General features: G+C 30.6%; 1 protein-coding gene across 1 annotated transcript; it reads left to right on the plus strand.

Annotated features, from left to right (window-relative positions):
- Positions 1 to 1,052: 1,052 nt before the first annotated feature.
- Positions 1,053 to 20,340, plus strand: LOC119681256 (prominin-2-like; the record flags this gene model as incomplete). The annotated part of the gene is made up of 18 exons (XM_038094397.1): positions 1,053 to 1,209; positions 3,412 to 3,467; positions 3,603 to 3,832; positions 3,897 to 4,084; positions 4,378 to 4,473; positions 6,340 to 6,551; positions 6,790 to 6,946; positions 10,158 to 10,701; positions 13,558 to 13,849; positions 16,042 to 16,295; positions 17,972 to 18,349; positions 18,500 to 18,652; positions 18,872 to 19,015; positions 19,088 to 19,210; positions 19,427 to 19,621; positions 19,792 to 19,878; positions 19,953 to 20,015; positions 20,106 to 20,340. Coding segments are annotated over 18 exons (3,387 nt in total), but the record flags the coding sequence as incomplete, so codon positions are not given.
- Between the last annotated feature and the right edge of the window lie 4,478 nt (positions 20,341 to 24,818).

Consider the following 24,818-nt stretch of genomic DNA (forward strand, 5'->3'; position numbering starts at 1 on the left):
TTTTTTATACCCGGCTTAGTTAGTTTATTCAACACATAAGTTTATGAAAATGTTTTTTTAAATAAAATAAAGAATCACACTTTTTTAAACAGTGTTAAATATTTAGTTATATTTAATTTTTATTAAAACAAAAAAAAATTATTTTAATATACAGATATTTCGGTCTACTTCGTAGACCATCTTCAGTGCATAAACAAAAAAAAAGTTTATTTATTTATATAATTTTAAAGTAATTTAATCCTTAAAGCATTAAGGAATTATATTCAGTGATTGTCTCTGCAGAGAGGGCAGAAATTTTTCTTAAACAAAGCTTTTAAGAGTTTCAAAACTTGTGTGACCACAGAAACCCCAATGAGGCAAGGCAGAGTTTAAGTCTGATTTATGGATTATTATGACAATTCCAATACAAATGCTAAAGATTCTCTTGACTTAAATGTAGTTAAAAATAAATTTTAAATATATGTGGTATAAAATTTAGAATAAATTATGAATAATTTTAATAATCAATATGTATTAATATGTATTAATATTTTTAATATTTACACAGAGGTTTTCGAAAAGTAGTGAACTACAACAACAAAACTTCTTTTTTATATTATTTTTATTTATGGAATTTTTGGCTTACTATACATTTAATTTTTGAGAAATATTTGAATAAAAATACTTTTAAATAAAAATATGAAATTTAATATTGTGCAAAAATGCATATTATTCAAAATTTATACATTTCATTCTATTTCTAATATATTTAAGTATTTTTTGTATTTAAAAATAAACTAATATTAAAATATTTTAAAAATGTTAACAATACATTTATGTTAGAAATATTTATAAAAATTAAATAATTTTATTTATCCACAAACTAAACAATTTTCCAATTTACTTAACATATTTCACATGACAGGCAAAACATTGACCAAACAACCGAAATAATCAGCGTACCAGACACACAGGCTACTAAAATAGCAACAGCAACAACCACAACAACAACAACCATTACTTACAGTGCAGAAAAACAACAATAAGCAAGCAATAACAAAATGACACACAACTACAACAATAACAATAACATGACACTGCCAACAACAGGAACAACTTCAACATATTTTACATACAGCATACCAGGCATGGACATAACGCCAGGACCACTTGTATTCACCTATGTTAGTGAATTTTTATCATTTATAACACCAGAAGAATTACCACTCGGTAAGTTTGTTACCTGCAGTACAAGTGCATATGCACTCGGTTTCGTGTGAGTGCTCATGTAGTAGTTAATAAACTACACACACATATTTGAATGCACACAAGGGTTTCCAGCAAAATGTCGAAAAAAAAAAGTTAACAGTAAGTGGAAATCCAGTCTCTGCTCAGGTGAAGCCTCTTAATATTTGTGTTTGCGTGTGTGTATGTATATTTGTGTGTCATTGTAATTTATTTCAGCTATTAAACAAACTCCTTTGAGCTTGTGTGAGTTGTACATGAAGCATATGCCATTCGAAATTGCTGTAAAGCTAAGCATGTGGCCTGCAATTGTAGCGCACTTTATAGTTAAGAGTGGCTTAAAACCATTTTAAAATTTTATCCTTCACATTTCCAATTTGACACTTTAATAGCGTAATTGCGCGGGAATTTTTTTCCATTTTCTGGAATAAGAGTAAATCCAGCCGGATATGTGTATAAAAAAAAAATAAGCAAACTTAATTGGAAGAGAACATTTACTTATATATCTTTTTTTTTTATTTTTTTTTTGGTACAAACTTAAACTTACAAAATTACAGAAGTCAATTTATTAACGACAAAAGCAGTAAGGTCCTGAATGAAAGATATATGAAATTATACGAAAATGTATACATATTGAAAACATTAAAACTGTGCATTTTATAAGCTGATAGATTTTAACATATTAATTAAATACGACATGACGTGGTAATAAAGAAAATTTAAGTCTAATAGAAGAGTAAATTATTGTATGTAGTCTTCTTGTAGTCTTCTCTGAAATCACTAAGCCTGACATTATAATCAGTATTTAAACATATGAAATTCATATATTTACATATTAGGGTAGCTATATTAGAGTAGCTATATAAGTAATAATACCGTGGTAATAAAGAAAATTTAAGTCTAATAGAAAAGTGAATTATTGTATTTATATACTCTTCTCTGAAATTGCTAAGTCTGACATATATGAAATCCATATATACATACATATTAGAGTAACTGAAAAAATTTTAGTTTCTGTTCAAATTAGTTTTATTATTTTCTAATACATTGGTAAAAAGGAAAAATGTATGGAAAAAATTTAAAAAAAAAATTAATTTTAAGACTTGCCGCAACACCATTGAAAGTTGGAAATTTAAGTACAGGTTTCACCTTACAATAACAAACTCCGCAATATTTTTAAATATTTTTTTATAACTTTAAATGATATAAACAAATAATTTCTGAAGAATAATCCTTTGTTCTTCACATATTGCATATGGCTTCTATCTAGTCTAGAGTCTCCTTATTCATGTGGCACATGGATATCACTAGTATAGTTATAAGAGACATTGTCTATTTTTATTAAAACGATGGTTTATCGGTCTTCTTAGAAGCCTTAGAAGAAGGCTGTCTTATATGACAGAACCTGTACAAAAGGTGCTTCTAAGATTTATCATCTATAATTTCCCAATAGGATAGAGAGTATTTAACAATTTTGTGGACAAAATATCTTTTCTATTAACTCATTTTGATAAATTCGACTTGAATGCAGTTTATTCAATATGAAAGAAAAAATGTTAAACAATATTAAAATTTAAATGATAACTCAGGGAGTAGAAACAAACTTTATTATTTGGCCAACCACATAAATAGGAAATTGAGTCTTAGAACCCGCTTATCTTCCATATCTTGTGACTCATATCACGAAACTTTTTATGGTTTCTTGAACGACATATTGAATTTTTATTAGAGGAAAAGTTCGTTATTTATAATATTGTTCCATAAACAATCTGGAATTAGGACTAAGTCAATGAGGGACTGTGGTAGATACAAATCTATAACAATCTTCCATAATCTTTAAGAAATTAGTCAATCAACTGCTTAATTAACCAAACTCACCTGCAATGGATCTAATGTCGCATTTGAACACTTTCATAAGGTTAAGAAGTAAACAACCAAGAATTTTTCCATAGTAAGTGCTTAATCTACATCATTTCTTAAATATATTTACGGATACGTCGCTGAACGTTGTATATATCTCTGTATACTTCTATATACATTTTATGGTAATAAAGTAAAAATATTCAAAAATTATTTCCAACAAAAAAGTTGAATTTTTTTACTACAAATAATTACTATTGTTTAACAAGAATTTTTCAATGATGATATTAAATTTATTATAATTTTAATTAATAATTATATTTGCAGATCTGGTGAGAGAAGCGCTACATAAAAATCTTACAATAGTGGATTTCGCATCAAATGTAAGTAAAATATTAATTTAATCTAAGAAATCTTATTAAATAAAAAAATTCCAAATAAAATTAAATAAAATCCACATAAAATAATTTTTTATTATATAAAATATTAAATTCTGTTTTATATATTATCTATGTAAGGCCATCAAAGTCGAATCTGGTTTTATAGCGATTATGACAATATTTGCGATTTTTGCATTTGTACCATTAATAGCCACATGCGCTTGGTGTTGTTGTGGTCGTCGTTTAGATGAAGAAGAATTAGCCCGAGATGGTCCAGTTACAATGATGGACGAATCTCTAGAAGATACTTTAATCTGCCGAAAGCGTGCATCGGTAGCAACACTATGGATAACGTTTATATTTTTAGTGTATGTTTATTCTTAAAATTTAGTTTTTTTTTTATTTTATTTAATTTATTATTATTTTTTATAGCTTAAGCGATGTTTGCATATTTTATGCTAACAGCCGTTTGGCTTCTACCGTTGAAATGGCACCAGAAATGGTTAAATCTACCGTACATGATATGGAAGTATTTCTAAAAGACACACATTTACAAATCAAACATAAATTAGATAATGGTTTTCATGTTTCTGTTGAGAAAGTTGTTAAGGACTTAGAGGGTGAGTGATTAAATTTTGACTGATTCCCGATCGAATCATTGACTTCTCTGATCTAAAATACTGAACTGAAGATCAGAATTATATAAATCATTTTTTTGTACCGAATCAATGCTGCAGAGAATCAAATCTCTCAACCGAACCACTTCAGAAACTTATAGCGTTTACTGTCCGGAGAGTTTTGTACTTTTCTAACAATTACGTAATAGATTATTTTTGAAGCTAAATTTATTTCTGAAATACCAATAATATTTAAAAATATTTAATATGTTTATTGTTATTAATTTTTTATGCAGACGTTGATGTACTACTTGGAGAACCAATTCAGGCGGAAATATCTGCAAATACTGGTATCGAACTGGCATACGATTCTTTAGCTACAATCAGTTTAGGTAAGATAATAAATATTTATGTTTAAAAAAAGTTATCTAAGAGTTTTTCATACTATAATAATCAGAATAAACCGTTATAAAAATTTCATAATAAAAGATGTGATATATTTTATTTAACTAATGTTCTGATCATTTATCATCATCATCATCCGTGACTATACAGTCCATGTAGAACGTAAACCTGTTTAACAACAGTCTTCCATTCTTCTCTTTTTTGCACTTTTGTTTTCCAATTCTTATGTTCATGTCTTCTAAATCCTGCTGCACACTGTCTTTCCATTATTTTCTTGGTCGCCCTCTTCTTCTGCTGGTTCGTATTTCGTTCTCATAAATCTTAACCGGTACTCTCATATTCGGCATTCTTATCACAGATCATTTACTATATAACATAATATTTTGATTTTTCGATAATCCTTCAACAAAATGGTTCCTAAGTCCTATAAAATTGTACTATTATTAAATTAAATCAAAAAGTTATTGTTTTTATTGTAGACCTCTAGTTGTATGTGGTCCCAAACACTTAATATATTTATTAAGGAATTTGTTAACAACAATTTTAATTCAAATTACAACAATTAGAATTAATTGTATAACATTTATGCAGTTTTTAATATTTTTATTATTGATTTTTTAGTGCCATGAACAGTCTTTTAGCTGTTCTTTATTTCTTCGTATGAGTTGTATTGAGCACTGACTGCAAGTGTGAGTGGAGTGAGGATACTCAGTTTTAATTGAAATATATTGAATTTGAATTTACTTAATGTTTAGTGTTTATTTTAAATTGTATTTCAATTTTATATATAAACATGTAAAAGTTCAGTTTGTAATGAGTCACTTTGAGTTTTCACTTTCAGACTTAATGTCATTAACACATAAAGCAGTACCCGAAATTGTTTCATTCACTTACTTATATTTTATGATAATATAACTCACTAATAAACTATTAAATGAAATAATTAATTATTGTAAATGTTAGGATTTTTATATTACAAAACACTTCTCGAAGCTCTTTTCTTTACCAATTAATTTTCTATTTCAAAAAATTTTCAGGTAATTGAAGTAATTAATTATTGATTAAATTTTTTTTTATATTTATGTTACTACAGTATTTCATAGAACTCATTAAAACTTTTAATTAGTTCTCATAATTATTTATTAATATTTTTTTTATACTTAAAACATGGAGAGAATAATATCTGATATTTATCGAATCATAATTTTTATCTACGCTTTCCATTTCCATCATTTCAATATTTTTAAATAATTTTTTTGTCATTTATTGATTGTATAGAAAAGCAACTACTAACAATTTTTATGAAGAAAATATGTCAGCCGTAAATTCCGTTTTAATGGTGAACGGAACTGACTGCTGTGAGATAAAAAATTTGTTATGACTAATGATGAATTCATTGAAAATTTATCTGCCATTTGTTTACAAAACTAATTTGCACTGCATCAAGATGTTATTTGACGTTGTATCCGAGGAAATACTATAGCTCAGTTGATTAAATATTGTTCACTATAATAAAACTTAGTATCTGCTAAGCAATTTAATTTATTTTTATCTTACGGAATTGCAATATTTTATTTTGAAAATGTCATCAAAAGTTGTTTCAAAGAAACTTGACCTACATTTGTGTAAAACCCATTTATGTCACACATGCCCGAACTACCCAAACTATCCATACTACTCTGACATACACCAACTCAGTAGTCGAACTTACATACAACACATTTATAGCATCATAGATTTGCAGTGTGGCAAATCTTTTATCTACTTTTATCATAATTTAAAGCAGAAAGGCAAGGATATTTGTAGCATGTTTTCTATAATTTTTTTCCTTTTCTTTTTCGTTCACTCTACAGCAAATGCTGAGTTGATATATCGTGTCCTTATGCTGCAAGAGACTGTCGGACGCGCCTTGAAAATATCACAAGAGGCTGCTGCACGTATGGAGGAACTACAAATCCAATTGTCCGTGTTGCAACGTCAGTGTACATATCGTGATCGACCACTTTGCGATACACTAAGGATAAGAAGTTTCGAAGAAAATGGCATTATTGAAGCACTCAAAGCGGTAACTTCTCGAACACAAACAAACTTACAAACACAAACAATCTATCAAATTGCAATAACAACATAAAATGCAATAAAAAATATAATAAAAATGAAAATAGAAATAATAATAAAATTTATACAAAAATTAATACGGATATAATGTTTGTGTAGATACTTTATGGCAAACTTTTATGTTATCAATTTTCGGAACATATTTTTTATGTCATTCATACACCTTTTAACGTTTAATTTTTCAGTTGCAAGAGGACCAGACGATATTCCGTATGCGATATTTGGGTGAAATTGAATTTGGTGCAACTGTCAAGAATCTGTCATCGGAGGTGGGTGTGTCACGTTCAATATTTAGCAATTATCCGCAACAAGTTAAACATGACACGGCATATGAACGAAATTGTAAGTTTAAACAATGTAGTTTCATGTCAATTAATTTTATTTATTTATTATTCATTTAACTGGAAATTTAGCAATGCTCATTAAATACTCTGGAAACAGCTAAAGAATTGATTATTTAAATATAAACAGTAGCGTAGCTAGAGTTAGTGTGTTCCGCAGAGGGACCCTTTAACACTTCTCTCTCTCTTTCTCTCTCCATCATATACATATATCTTCTACTTAAAATAATTTAAGATTATAAAATTTATAAGAACAAAAACAAATTATTTAAAGATACCTTTAAATAAAGTAACTCAACCCCACCCCACCGGTGGAACCACATATTTCTTCTTAAGATGATTTAAGATTATAAAAATGATAAAAAAAAAAAACGATTAAAAGTATTAAGACAAATATCTTGTTTTCTTTGTTCTTAACGCTTAACATATAATTAAGCTACAGGTGATTGTTTGAAAAACTGGCAACTCTGACTAACTCTCACTTTCCATTATATAAAATAAATTATCTAGCGACAATAGTTTGTACGCAGTATTACATTAAATGTTTTGTTAGCTTCGTTTCTGACATTTCTAGCAGGAAAGGGGGTTAGTATAATCCCGGGATAGCGCATGCCAGTCATAAGAAACGACTTAAATCCAGTCTCTCATAAGAAACGACTAAAATGCAGTGAGTTTCACTTGCCGTACCTGCCCGGAGATGTAAATCTGACACCACGGTGGTTAGAGCGCAAAGCTTCAGCTGTCCTAACCACTAGAAGTTGACTCTTTTAATTAGACTATCGTGCTGACTCTGATTAAAACCCAAAGTTCTACTGATAGAATGTTAGTATTCATTTACTTTTATTCGATCTGAAGACGTGTTTTTTAACCGATTGTTGTGACCGATAACCGATTGTTAATCGATTGTTACCGGTGGAGTTCCTTATAATTCTAATAGTGGTGTTTATCGAAGCATTAAACTGCTACGTGGGTTATAAGTACATTTATATCCATTCAAAGCCCTATTTTGACCATTTCATCAGCTAATTCGTTTTTTTCGATATATTTATGCCGAGGAACCTTACAAAGTATTAACTTGAGATGCTCAATACTCATTATTGAGGCGGGACATTTCATTTCGAATCTTAATTTGACTTTTCTATATTCAATTTTCTTCACTGCTATTTGAATGCCAAGAAAGATAGTCATATTTGAAGATCGAATCATATTACTTTCAATGATTTTTCGATTCGGTATATAAAAACTCAAAAAACATAGCAAAAATCACAGATATCTGCTCGGTATATAGCATATCCGATATACCATTTAACATAGTTCCAAATATTCTTTATAATTTAAAGTTTTGATGTCACCCCTCAACGATAGTTTTAGAAAATACGTCTGTTATTTAAATATTTATATTGTGGATTTTCACTTAGTACTTTAGATATCTGGTGTTATATAAGATGCCACTATATTATATATTAAGTAACTGTTAAATATTATTAACTAATAAGTTATCTCTTAATATGTTTCACAATTGCGCACCACAATTCTCCATCTCGGTAATTATGTCACTGAATGGAAATAATATTCAATTATATTAAATTCAATTCTTACAATTTAAAAGTAAATATTTCCACTATTAAAATATTTAACTATTCATTTAGTAAATAATTCTCGTATTATATACATTATTGTATTATTACAGCGGACCATTATTTGAGCTTTGGGCATAAGAAAGTCAATCCAACCTAAAATAACCTGCTTAGATTTGTCAAAAATAAATGGAGTCAATCCGTTTGCGAACACAAATTATATAGATTATATACATAAAATGCATAATTAAAGATACTTCATACTTTCGAGTTTTATGAAATACTCATCATCAGTGGTCTTGAAATTATTTCTTATATTTAATTTTTCGTAAATAATTTTTGTTGAGACTGCAAGTACCACGTTCAACCCTTAATTCGTGCCCTGCCAAATTTGAAGCTCAGAGTCAGTGTTCATTAGCCAACTGACACAAAGCTATACATGACTTATATGTTCGTATATGTTCGAACTTGAAGTTTTTTGTTAATTTACAGTGAAAATTCATTAACAAATTTACTTGGAGTGAGTTTAGAAACTTCCTGTATCGAAGGATATACATGCTCGCAAGTGCATATGTCTCACTTGTGATGTGTAGATTTCAATATAGTACTATGAATGTTTTTATTTCGTTTAAAGCATCGATATGCCTTTATATATTACTTCTTGTGCTTTAATATTAAGCTGGTAACTTTAATACTCAACTATCTTATAGCAGATAGATTCCAAATCCTTAGGTTATGAGTGCCAAACACTAACGCTAACAAAGGACAGATTCAAATATCTTCTTCTTATAAAATTTTTAAAAATTTAGTCACATAATTCCTTAGTTTACTACAATGAATACAACAAATTCCTTTTCTTTTCCAAAGCTTTAAAAGGAAAACTTGCATTTTGCTTTGTCGTGTTATTTAAAACCGAGTTATGAAGAATACAGTAATATACATATAATCCATCTTCGAAATATTTTCATTGCATATTATTAATTCTGTCTAATTGAAACAAAATTAATTGAAAATAATCTTATTCGGCTTGAGTGTTCACTTTATTTAATGTTTTCAAAATGAAATGTTCAATTAAATATATTTACATAAATTCATAACACTCAAGTACACATTAAATATATTTTACTGCACAGTCTGAGCTTTCCTAACATATCAAATTAAATACAATGAAGTACAGTAATATCAACCAAAATATTAATTAACAATTCATAAAAACACACAAATTAACAAATAAGTCTGTAAATCAGTATTGGCATTTGATGTGCGCATATACATGCATATCCTGCAGCAAGGATTAAATTTTGCCTGTGCTGGGGAAATTTGTTAGAATGTTCAACACGCCTAAATCAATTAGGCTAGACGACAGAAATACAAAATATTTAATGAACTTATAAAAGTTTAAAGCAAATTAAATTACTAAGCCAAGCTCAGTATAAATTATACAGCATAAGTAGGATACACAGGATACTGAGTACACACTAATGGCTGGGCAATGGTAGTTTGAAATCACGCCGCGCACAGGCACTGTTGCTCACATAGACCAATTTAATCATTAGCACATATTTACACGTATTTTACTAAATAAACTGAAATATTAAGCATTAATAATCACGTTGCAATGCACACTTTAAACAGATACCTTGGAGCAATTGGAGAATATAAGGCACCGCACTACGGCGAACGCCCAAATGCTAACATCGACCATTAATGTGCTCCTGGATCGGTTGCAGGGGACATGGGAAAGTGTACAACCCAAATATAACGAGCTGCAGGAATGGTCAAATTATTATTGGACAACTGGTTGGATAACGGGCTTGGTTATCATTTGGGTGCTGCTATTTGCAGTAATGGCATATTGTTGCTTCCTTTGTGAGTCCAATGTGAAGGCTGGATTTGTGCTATTTATCGCCGTGTTTATTATATGTGTCGGTAGTATTTGCATTACGCTGTACGGTGTGTTGACATTAGCCGTTGGCGGCAATACAGAAATTTTCCTATGTCGTGCCTTGTACGATGGCAGCGCTGATAGAGGTAACGAATTTAATATGCTAGGTAAGTTATTGGACAAACCGGGCTATATGTATGAATATGAACCACAAAATGGCATAATTGGTGAACTATTACGTCCAAATGGTGTAAATCGCTCAATTGTGAATGTTAGCTTGGCAACAGCCTTGAGGTATGTACACATTCTACATAACATATCGCAAATATATTCAGTTTCCTAATATTTAATCAGTATAATTATGACTAAAAACTATTTGTGCAAATAACGCTTGGTGCTAAGTTTGAATTTTGTATAAAAGAAAAATTATTGCTAGATATTGTTATTATATTTTTACCCATTTGTTGTGACAATACTTCTATAAATTATTCTAACAAAAAATATATGTATGTAGAAATAGTTAGAAGTAAGTATAAATCCATTTTCATAAGAAGATATAAATAATTGAATTTGATATAATATGAAATTTTTGGTTGAACCGAATGAGATAGTATAACTTAACCATCAGATCTTAAAACCAATTTAAAATAATTCAATAATTCTTAATTAAAAATTGTGTCAATCAGATAACTCTGACTTAAGATACCAGTCCAAGATGCTATTCAATTACTTGTTATATAAGTTTATAATTGACCATTTACATCAAATTCTAAGCATATTATATTTGCATCCAATGGTTTAACCAATAAATCGGTTTGTATGTTAATATTCATTACTAAGCTTTGCGAGAACTACTTTCTGAAGTTAGTTCTGCTGAATTTCTTTATTTGGATCTTAATTTGGATCTCTCAAAAACAGAAAAAGCGTCTTAAAGTGTTAATTAATGTCAACACAGGAAGATATCAGATGACTTATATGAAAATTTCCATGGATCCGAGATGTCGATCATGTCTTGAAGATATAGATAATATAAAATATTTCGACAATTTTTGTCTAGCACTTGCAAAAACTACATTAAGATTGCTGGATTATGAAATCCAACATCACAGGTGAATATCACATGACTGATATGAATATTCTGATAGATTCGAGATATCGATCATGTCTTAAAGATGTGGATAGTAGAGAATATTTCGACAATTTTTACCTAGCACTTGCAAAAACTAGGTTAAGATTGTTGGATTATGAAATCTAACATCATAGATATCCCATGACTAATATGAATATTCTCATAGATCCGAGAGGTCGATTACATCTTGAGGATGTGGACAATATAGATTATTTCTACAATTTTTGCCTAGCACTTACAAAAGCTAGATTAAGATTGTTGGATTATGAAATCCTTAGCATTAATGATATTCATGCTCTCTCTGTCAACCCGATTTTCTTGAATTCAATAAGAACACAGGTGGTATCATATGGACGTTATTGGTACCACTATGTATCTAATCATATAGATTGCACACATGTACATATATATATATATATATATAAATTAAGCTTAAATTAAGCTTACTTTACAAAAACCTATTTTGTAATGTTCGTTTTTCTTTATTCGGTAAGAGATGTTCACGTTTATACTTTTTCGGCCATTTTCTGTAAATTTTCAAAACGTGTTTAGTTGACTATTACAGAATTGAGTCGTCTTTGGGTGATGTCCAATGGTACATTATTATTCCACAAAATTCGATATGCTTTGCCAATGCCTATTGGTGACTCCTTCAGGAAGTATATAGAGAGAAATATACAGTGATCTCATGAGTAATTTTAAAATAAGTTTTCTTACGGTTTTGACTTTTAAAGTTATTATTTGACAATAAGATATCGAATTTGAGGTAAACGCACTTATTTAATCCATTTCAATTTTATTTTAATTTATTTTTTATCAGATTTTATTTAACGTTTGTATTTTTTAATTATATATCATTATATTGTATCGTAGAGATCTGCTAAATTTTTCCATCTAATAATTTTTCTTTAAAAATGTTTTATAAAGAGGTTTATTCGAGTAGTAGTGAACTACAACAACAAAAATTTTTTGTAAAATTAGTTGCGCTTAAATAGTAATAACAATTTTCTTATTAATTATTGTAGCTCACAATCATAAAAACATACATTTCTTGTTAATCGTACTGTATCTGACACATTTCTTGTTAATCGTTATTATATATTCCAACTCAATGTCCATCAAAGTAGTAACATAAAATTATTTAAGTTAAATTAATTAAATATGTGCTCCAATTAGTACCACATTGAACGTGCTTCTTTTATGCACCTGCCCCTAAGGATATTAACGTGTATCGACCACTCCAATCAAATGAATTCATACATTATAACCTGAATGCACCCAATAACCTTTCTACTTAACTGATTAATATACCAATCACCTTCGAAGCTATTTACAAGTACTCAAATGACTTGCAAAACGTTGTAAACTGAATTTAATTACGTTTTGTGCAGGAAATTTAATTATATACTCCTAAAATATTACTTACAGCCCTTTAAACAGTTTGATTCCCTTCTTAAATTTAGTGCTAAGTATCTGCAATTATTTTAAAGTATTTTACAACTTCAACCACAAAATAACCACACTAAAGTACACTTCCACTAAATCCAAAGTTCTACTTACCGACATGTGCCGACAAGACAAACACTTACAATGTAGGCACGCTTCCAAATCCTTAAACGCAAGCATAAGTAAATTAAATGTCCCATATAACCGCACACTAGGAGCACATTCGTTCAAGCCAAATTTAATATTGATGTTAGAAACCACAAAACCTATTCTAACCACTTTAAGTGATTTTCTACTAAAATCTTTGTCACAATTCCAACAAATTGCAACACAACCAACAAAATAACAACGACAACGACTACGTCACATACAACATAAAACATACGACATACCACATACGATATACGATATACAACAAAAACAATATCAACCAAAATTGAAAACTTTAAATGCACATCCATTTAAAACTCGAACTGAACCGAACTGCAATCTGAACACTCATACGCACCGTGAACTTGCATATATTTGCATACATGCACAATATGTGAATGCTCACGTCATTGGGCTCTAAATAGAGGCTGTGAGCAAAATGAAGCATCGTACAATGTCTTCCAATTGGATGCATTCGTTAATACAACGCAAATTTCCGATTTGAAACAATTTCCAAAAGTGACAACAGCCATCGATGCAATTGATGTGTCCGAACGTACGCTTTTGTCGTTGACGCAGACAATACAAAACATATTGGAGAATATGTTGCAGACATCTTCGTTCAATTTGACCTCATATCGGGCCAGTATTGGAGCACCAACGCCTGAAAAAGATTTGGCTACGTTCATCGATCAAATGCAGAGAGTGGCATTGCAAGTAAGTTATGTTATTAAGTAATTAAAGCACTTCATATATATTGGTTCAACGTAATAGTTTGTTAGCATTCCTAGTAGATCCTAGTAGACAGTTTAAGCTAAAAGTAATCAAGGCTAGAAGAACCTATCAACATTTATCAAATGAGTTTGTTTTTAAATAATATTGCTAATTTTCCACAGGAACCAACTATAAACTCATTTAAAACTACAAATAGAGAAGATTAACTAAATACATAATGTTTAAATCGGCATCTACACTAGCTAGACTTCAGATATTCCGAATTTTTTTCCGAAGAAAAAATTTAAACGTGTTAATGATAGAGTGAAAGTGTATGCAAACATCTTGTCAAAATAAGATCTTGCGCAGAGTAACACATTACTCAGCCTTAGCTTAATTACAGGTATATAGGCCGAAGGAAACCGCTTTATGGACGAACACCACCGACCCATGTTTGATATTCTTGCCGAACTCTTCGAATTGTAACCCATTATCATTATATAATTCTCAAGTAATATTTTACGTTTACCATTTGTTATGCTAATACGAATTAAGAGTGCTCAATTCTCTTTGAATCGAAGATAATAATCAAAATGATGACAGTCAAATTGATTACACTCTTCTGAAGAAAGCGTACTTTGTTTTCTTTTTTCGATTCCACTGGTAATTTCCGTACTACATTCTGGCATTTTATTTTTGAGTCATATTGGAAACATCACAATTTATGTGATGTTATTTTTAACATAACTTTACAATACGGAACACCTCAGCCTTTTTAATCTTCTTCAGAGTATGTGATACGTGTATGCATAATACTCACAACCCATTCACTCAAATCATCGGTCCAAACGTAATATATTGGGTTTTTTTGATATTGCAGTATCCTCTTCCAGGAGACAACTTTTTTAACTTTTTTGATAATGTTTGTGACGGTCCTTATCACCAACATGTAATTGACCAAACTAACCAAAAATCCTATGCCTGGAACAAGCATTTAAAGAAAAGTTAAAATATAAAAATAACTATATCTTAAATTAAGATCATTAAATATATATAATGTATATATAATGATCATATATAATGTGATTATTTATGTCACTTCTTAGATTCAATAGAACCATGATGTCCTACATGTTGTCTTCTACAAATCTATATAATCTATACGAAGCTCTAGCTTCATCTACATAGGTTCGCTAAGAACCAATAAGTCTAGATGTAACTTAAAGCCTGTGAAATTAACCTAATGTCGTCTAATAAAATATATATGTTAAAATTGATATAAAATCTGAAATGAGATCCTACCAGAGTAATGTTTGCGTTGGGAGAAGTGGCAAAATATTTCAAACTATATCATAACATGATGCCATCAAACAATATAAAGCAAAAATATTAAGCCATTCAGATATATTTTTGAGGTCGGAAAATAATTAAATATTGAATCTATCCATTTTAGATTCAAAAAAGTAGTTATAGTAATCTTAAATGGTGATGAATTTTTATGATTCACAATTTTTTTTTTATAAAAATTAGACAAATTATAAAGCTATTATATATATTATTGTGAGGAACTAAATAAAATAATCTAAATTATTGTTACAAAATAATTTAAAATCTACAAATAATATACAAACCTACACACCCATTAAATGTTTGTTTAATATTTTAAATAAAATGTAAACTAATTCCCATCATCACCTATTTTCAAAATAAATTCTAATTGTAAATTAAACATTTCTAAATGGAAATGTATCTAAATTATTAAATCTCATGAGAAAATAGCTATTATCCTATCAAATACAATCTTCTCCTTTTTGTAAAAATAAATGGTCATAAATGAAGTCTATATCCAAGAGCCATGCAATTAAAAATAATAAAGCATTCCATGCATATTGCTGTTCCTCTGAAACCACCACACGAACTCTACTCACTCAACTCACTCAACATTCCCAAATTAAGCCACTCCGCAGCTTCCAAACACAGTACTATACATACATAGATACATCTACCCCAGATACATAAATGCACACATAAATGCATAACTTATACGTTTTCATACATAAAACAAAAGCATGACTCTGAAATGAAAATGAAAATGAAAAGAATTTATTTTCTTTCAATTGCCACCAACTAAACTGAACCATCGAAATCGCCATCACCATTGCCACCTTTCATGGCGCATGCATGCCAACTAATAGATACAGGATGTTGCCACTTCCTCACGTATGACAACACTTGGTAGTCGATCGAAACGTTTGCAAGCTTCTATTTTGCAGCCATTGGAGCAATTGCAGAACGAAATTCTTTATCATCTGACAGCATTGGAATTGCAGAGAGACCCATGGGCCAAGCAGGTCAATCAGACATTAAACCATTTGCGCAACATACAAGGATACTTGGAAAAGACAGCTACCGAAATATGCCAAAATCAAACACGCATCTATACAGAGAGGTTAGTAGAGCTGCAGTACGCAGCAGTATGTCTGAGTGTCTGAGTGTCTGAGTGTCGGAGTTTCGGGTAAGTACTACAATAAGCGAATTATGTGTGTTTGTGTGGAGTACAATGCAATGCTATGCCTGGCAGAATTGTAATTGCAGCAACCAATGAATCGCCTGTTATTGGTTATGCTGGCTGCTTGTAATACTAATGATGGGAATTGTTATATGTGGCTATGTTCAATGCAATAACGAAGCCATGTTGTTGAGACAACTTCCAGAGAGGGGAGTAGTACAATCTGTGTTATACATAACTTGTATATATTGTGGTGGACAGTGAGTAACCTCAATTCTTGATTGTAAGTGGTAGTAAGTTATTAGACGCTTACATGATTAAATAGCAAATAACCTAGTGTTTTAATATTCAGACACGAGTATTGCATTTAGTATTTGATGTGTTGCTTATCAGATAATTGATTGTTACAGCTCCTTTTCTGTTGTTTCTGGTCATTAAAATGATTTTACAATTTTTGAGTGTGTTATCAATGTTTTCTGGTTCATCAAGAAATTGTTTGGTGAATTACAAGATAAAATGCAACAGTTGTTCAGGTCTCTCAAATAGGTAAATGTATATTTCGAAAACACTAAGAGGGTTTTCATTTTATTAGAAAATACTTCAGTTATGTGCAATACTTATATCAATTAGTGAAGTCATGGACTCATAAATTTATATCATAAAGTTATATCCAAACATGGTTAGTTGGTTGATTGCAGGTAGCAGATCAGCAGCTAGCTTTCCATGTTTCTCAATCAGCAATTTTTCACAATTTTGCTAAAACTTATCTCACAATAAACCTTACGGTTTAAGATTATCACACGTTATATCTAAACGTGGTTGTTTCGTTGTAGGTATCATATCAACACCTAGCTTTCCATTGGTCACAATTAGTGATAAGCGACCGTTTTGCTACCAAATTCCACGCAATAGAACTTGACATAGAAAAAAAACAGTTTAAATTTATCCGTCAAATTTAGATAATTTAACAAGTCTTTCATTCTTACCGATAAACAGTCTGCCAAGCTGTCAAAAATGTACTTCCCTAAAAGCGTATTTCTTCCGGACGCCATAGCCGGGCATTCATAGAGAAAATGTTTAATAGTTTATATTTTCTGCAAGTTTCCACAACTTCTACCATAACTATTAAAAAAATCCAATGTTTCTCTGTGTGCGTTCCTATGGACCAGAGTGACCAGAGATAACTACAGTAGAGTAAGCTTTGCAGCAAAATCTACACCTCGTGTGTCACGAAAAATATCTTCAAGATCTAAAATATTATACAGAAATTTATAATAAACAAGGACTAGCTAAAAATATAGTTAATAAACAAAAAAAACTAGAATCTTTGATAATTTGATTAATATTTGAGTCTATTAATTATGTATTTAATAATTTTTTAGATAACTCTTATTTAGCCTAGCCAGGTCTTAATGCTGGGATACCAATAAAAATTATAATAATAAAAATAAACAATAAAAATGGCGGGTTAAAATGATAAAACAAAATGTAATTTTTATTGTATTCGAACAATCAGACCGAATAAGACTTAATAATAAGACTTAATAAGACTTACCTAAATTACCTATCGGAGTGATTAGAAACAAGTTTAATTTAATACATTCTTGTTTTAACAGACTCAAGACGTATCTCACAAATAGTAAGTCGACCATGTCAAGTCAGTTGGGTGAAACAACAGCAAAATGCCGTCCATTCTTTGATATATTTGATGCAAATCGTATATTTCTATGTAGAAATATTGTAGATTACATAAACGGTTTATGGTTCTTTACGTTCATAACAATTCTATTATGGTCAATTGGTACACCAGTAGGATTAAATATGATCTCCATACAACGAGAAATGGATGGACTGAAAAAGGTGCAAGCACGTGCAGCTGAGCGAGCAAGTGATAGCAGTGGTGGTAGACGACGACGTACGGATCGCACTGAAAGGGCGACTAGTGCAGCAAGAGATCGAAGTACAAGTAGTGCTTCCAGACCTAGGCCACAACTGTAAGAATATAATAATTTATAATATAATAATATAATATATATATAACAATATACAATATAATATATATAAGAGATATATAATGTAATAGAGTATTAATAATAATAAATAATATTACAATAAATAAAAAAAACTTTATTAACACTTTTAAGGCGTCGTTCTGCCACAGAAGAAACATTGGATATAGCAGATGAAGTTGAACCACAACGTCAATTACGCGATACTCGTAGCCGTGAACGAGAGATAAGTAGACCTCGAGAAACACCCAGTGCAACTGCTACACCAGCACGCAGTAGAACACAGTTGTAAGTTTAAAAAATTTCAAAACCTTTACCATATATTTATAATCCACTTCAAACTATATGTACTATAAATAAGTTATTAGATTGAGTATAATATGAGTTTAAACCTAGCACAAATACCTGCACTACCACCGTGTATAACCTACACTATCACCCAATAATGCTATGCAAACTAAGTTATATTTATTAGTTAAGTATATTGTTATTTTAATTTTTCAAAAGACGTCATTCAGGCACCGATATTGAAGATAACTGGGGTTCGTCTAGTGCTAGTAGAGGAACTTCTATGGAACGTGAACAAAGTCAACCCAGAGGTTATAGCAGTTACAGACCGCAGACACAGAAAACAAAACAGAAACCACAATTGTAAGAAAATGTTCAAATAAAAATAATAATTTATTAATTAATTTGTTTATGAATTAATTATTAATAATTAAGACGTAAGCAAGGTACTGAAGAGTTGGATATGGATGATGATAGTTGGTTTACAACTTGTACTGGTCGAGAGCAACGACGAGATAGTAGAAGAGAGCAACAACAAGATCGCAGCATGCCTAGAACGTAAGTCATATAACACGTATACTTAGTGCTCAATCTGTTAAGGGCCTAGTGTTTAATCGTCTACAAGTCCTTAACTAAATTATGTTGCAAAAGTATAATATTCAGATCTTGAAAAGCATATAAATGACAAGTCGTTAGAAAAACTTAACAAGTTATTTAAAAATAAAAAATTAAATTTTAAATATATTATTAATTAATTCTATAAATTATAAAAAGGCGACGTCGTACTGAAGATGAGAGCTTTGAACAAGATAGAAGACGTCCAGCTACACCAGTTTTATCAGTCAATCCAGATGCACAACCTGCCGTTCCACAACCAAGAACTCCATCGCGTTTGAGAAGTAGAGTCTCACTTACATCTAGAGCTATTGAAAATATCATGACTTCGTCAACCGGTCGTAATAGAAGATTGTAAGTAACTCGGACAGGGAATTTATTTTACAGTCCTTTAAAAGAGTTTCAGTAGTTTGAAGTGGATTCATTATAATTAACGAAACAACAAAAGTTATTTAGTAATTTGGTTTATAGCCCATTTTCAAAAAATTTCTATATATTTTTATTTAATTGTACTCTTCATATAGACAACGTACCGGTACTGAAGACTACGATCTAGATGACAGTGAGATTTATGGTGCTGCCACCGCAACTAATCCAGCTGCTATTGCTGCGTAAGTTTAATTTTAGTCTTTTCAGTATTTTTTTGATCTATTAAAATATTGATTGATTAAATAATTAATTCTAGCGCTCGACGTACGCCACCAAGAACCGCACCACCACCACCACCACTTCCTGACACGATGACCAGGTTCTATCCACGCTATTGAAAATGTTAATATTTTGTAGTAATACTTGATTTTCTTTTCTTTGAAAAATCCAATACCTACAACTTTTACAGTTCACGTAATGTTCGCTGGCATGAAGAAGATGATTTGGTCTTTGAGGATGCGGATTAGGTTTAGGAGTTCAATGATCTCCTCTCCTTTTATAGTATTAATTTTTACTTATATTCACAAGTTTCATATAAACATAAACATTTAACATCACATATATCAGAAGTAAAAAAATATTTTCCATAACAAATGCACGATTTTATATATGCTAAGCGTATTTTAAATTTTTATTCTATTTTAATTAAATAATTTTTAAGTCTCATGTAAACACTTTTTATATATAAGACTTTTTTCTTGGTACTGTGTCTGCCTTTAAGTATAAATATACCAACATGAAAACAGTAGAACATTTTTGAAAATTAATAAACATAAAATTAATTTCACACAAAAAACAATTTTGAAATTTATTTCTTATAAATTATATAAAAATATGTACATATTTTTTAAGGTGGCAACACTCAAAAAATTGTATCACGGATAATTGCTTAGCAAATTATAAGGTAAAATTCGACGCTTAAAAGACGTTTGCTCAGTACATAGCTACATTAACGTTACGACCAAATTATAGATCAACTGAATCCAACTGCGCATTGAAGTCATCCTTGGGATCAGTACCGAGTATTTATGGCTTTGATTTTGTTCACAAGAACATGATCATTGTCTATTAGTGGTGTAAACAATTTTACCAAAGAGTCTTGGCTTATATCACAACCAACTTTAATTGATGCTAGAATGGAACCACCATGATAATAGTTTCACTTCTGGCTAAAAGGAATGGGCCCCATAATGATAAGAATTTAACTTATTTCTTACCGCAAAATTTTATTAATTGATGAAGTTCACTTTAACCAATAGTAATACTTTAAATAGAGACAAATACCAGTAAGATGGTGTATTTATCGGATTGTCAGTTTTTAAAAAACGAAGAAAATATATATTGAAAATATATATATAAATATAGAAACTTCACCAATTGTCGAACTTCAGAAACAGCATATTCTGTGAAGGTTCTTAAACAAACACTGTGGATTTCACTGTCGCCTAAATAAAGAAGTATTCCATATAAAGAATGCCCACATACTTGTTCTGTGTATATATAAGGGGTTTCTGACCATATGAGTCTAAAAATTGTTATCAACTTTGCAGTGAGCCATGTGTTTCCACAGCTAATGCACGGCGGCAACCCAATACTTTAGGAGCCCCCTTTTTTGAGGATCTTGATTAACTTCAAGACCTCCCATTAAAAAACATTTTAAGCTTCACCAAAGGTTTCAGATGGTTTTAAAATATGCTAAATGCGTTCTATCATTTAAATAAAATATTAATGGTAATTGGTATTATAATTGGATACTGTCCCTCAGTATATAGTTGTATCAACGCACTAGAAACTGAACGGTAGACACTCAATGCTTGAAACGATGACCAGAATTAAAAGAATTGAGTAGTCTGATAGGTCACGGAAACATGCAGTCAAGAATATGCCTAACATTCCAGATCAAAGTCGAAGAGTGACTAAGAATGTAGCAAGGGGTCTGATCTGTTTCTAAGCAGAGCCGACATTCTGCTTCCTCAGTCAGTCTCAAAATGGCAGAAATTTTCTATACTTATCTAATAGGATTATATATGTATTATATATGTCTTTATATGGCTTTATGTAGAACATTGTATTTGAAAATTGAAGGTATAAAAGAGCATCGGAATGGATTATTAAGCGAAAATATTTTAATATAATATATTACTAAAGAATGCAGAACGCAGGTACATCTACTGTTAAAACACCTAATTTCAAATAGTGGAGTATAATATTGATTATATACGTTGTGGAAAGTAAAGTTTAAATATTTTATTATAAGGAATATATAAATTTAGTTAAAGTATATATGTGACTCAAGATTATGCATACGTGCTCCTGGTAATACGAATATATACTCTGAGGAAAGTTTTCGGAGTGAAAATCGAAAGTATGGAGATGTAAAATGTTAGATTAAATTCGCTGCAATTCCGACAAAATATATCGTTGCATTCTATATGATAACAGCACATATTTATAAGTTAAATATTACCAGCAGTAAGGAATATGGAAAGTGTAAGAAAACAGTTGTTAAAGAAACTCTATAAGATATTCTATTTCTATTCTCAATAAATTGACTTAAACTCGTTAAAGCTGAATATAAAGATTTTTACCTATATTAAGAACTCTAATATAGTATCGGTAACTCTTTACCCCGCCTGCTTGCCTACTATTGATGTCTTAAGAATTGGTAACATTATGTAGTCTCAACAAATCAAGTACTTCTTTGTGAAATACTGAAATTTTTTCTCTTTACTCAGTTCAAAATTTTTTTTCAGATATAAAACCGTATTATAAATGAATATTATTATTTTTTTAACCAATAATACTAATTTAATACTAATACTAATTTCACGAAAATAAATAATCTAAGGTACTTCTATCTCGCTACTAAAAAAGACAAGAATTACATCTTTTCAAAGTCACTTTTGACTCACATAATCCGTAAGTTTAGGGAACTTAATTGTTTCAAAATAAACACATATTGCTTATAACATAAATATTAGCCCTTTTTCATGTATTAAGTTATATCACTGACATGATTATGTTGCTGTTTTACGACCACCGACAGGGTCCTAAATATGTAATAACATGTAAAATGGATACAAAAAATTTGTTGCCTCATCTTTCAGTTGCCCTGAATTTTAATGATTTATTTTCCTGCAATATCAATTGTCATGATTATTAAAACTTAAGTTTAATTTAAGTCTGCTTTGTAGAACAAAAAGGACAAGCATGTGCGATGTTGTTCCTCATAATTTAATAAAATATTAAAACAATGTTGTACCACAAAAAAGGATTTGTAGTGTGCATGCTTTTACATAAATTAGTGCTCAGACAAACCTACTTTTCCTCCAATGCACTTCAAACAATGAATGCACACCACATGGTGTGGTGCCACAAACAAACTTACACGCATTTTGTGTCCCAACTTCCACTTATGCAGACGATATTACGTTCATGGTCCAAGTCATCTGCATGTGTCCTTGTGACTGGATTACAACTTGCAAGCAAGCGTTTAACTCTCGTTTGTGCTGTAGATGCAATTAATCTCTGATCAATTGTTTGACCATTTCGAAAGGACATTCAGTTTTTAGTTGCTTAATTATTCGATTTGAGGTCAGTGTGTTGAGAATCTGAATATATGTATATCATATAGGTATTCCTTAATTGGGAAATTGGCAAAATTATCTGCATCGAGCTTGCTAAATTAATTTAATAAAAGGATTTGATTTAAAATAGTCAAAAAACTTGATTTAAATTTAATTTAATTTAATTTTTTGAATTAAATTTAAAATAAAAATTATGAATCAAATTATGAAGATTAATGCTATATACATATATAGCTTTCTCCAGTGAATTCGAAGTGGTCATCAGTTGGAGAAATAATGAGATTATCTTAAAGCAGGGCTCGCCATTATGATATACTGATGGATTCAAAATGGAAAATGGCAGAGCAAGGGCATGAATTATAGGACCGAAATTCCTCAAAGCAATCGCAATGGGAAAAACCGCTTTCATTTTCCATGCCTTAGAACTAAATGCGAGAGAGTCCCAATGCAGAGGCACCCGTAGTACCCAAATATGCCTTCTTTCGGACACTCAAGCAGCTCTAAAATCTTTAGGAAACTCTTCAATCCAATCAAAGTTGATCTGGGAATGCTTTCAAATTTTTAATATCCTACCATCGAGGAACTATGTAACTCTTATGTGGGTACCGAGGCATGAAGAGCATGAGGGCAATGAAATAACAGACTCCTTAGCAAAGAAGGGTGCATGTACTCCTTTCATTGGTCCAGAGTCCTTCTGCGGGGTAACAAATAGCTTGAACACTGGAGAGCATACGACAGTCAAAAAGATTCACTGATCCTGAACACATGAAAGTTGACGCTATACTTAACCATAGCAAAAACAATATTGAAATATACACTGAACTTCTTACAGGAAACTGTAGAATTAATTACCACATGAAGATTATAGGTGCGGTGGAAACTAATTCCTGTCAACTCTGTCATGAAGAGAAGGAAACATCAGAAGCGGGATCTTAGTCCCAAATCAAATAGGTAAAATTAAGCCCACAGCAGTTATGAGATTTATAAATAGCCTAGAATTGTTTCAGTTGGGCCTTTAGGCAAACAATAAATCTTTTAAGTCGGTATGCATTCTTAGCCTATTATTTAATAATAATAATAATATACATATATAGGGTAATTTTTTAGGCTGTATGAGAACTATCGAAATCGATAACTATGCTGTGACAGCTGAGAATATCAAACTGTGTTGACATTACTGTTTAGTAAGGTTTGGCACTTCATCCATTTTAAGATCAACATAATCGCCCTAGATGGCCGATGGTTGACAAAACACCATTACACCCATTACAATTGACTGTTTACACGCTGGTGGCATCATCAGTCCTTATTTGTTTCGAAATGAGGAAGTAGCTGCCAGTATGGTGAATAGAGAGCGCTATCAAGCCATGAATGACTGAATGTCTTTCAGCATTGTTTGTTCGCTCCTATTCATTCTTCAACTCCTATTCATAATATCACGAAACATCATTATTCGAGCGTAAGTGCGCTTTGATGCACAAGGCCGCCACTTTAAATTGACCTAAGCTGACTATTTGTTTTTATTTCTTTCGCAT

This window comes from Teleopsis dalmanni, chromosome 2 (genome assembly GCF_002237135.1).
Source record: "Teleopsis dalmanni isolate 2A chromosome 2, ASM223713v2, whole genome shotgun sequence".
NCBI lineage: Eukaryota > Metazoa > Arthropoda > Insecta > Diptera > Diopsidae > Teleopsis > Teleopsis dalmanni.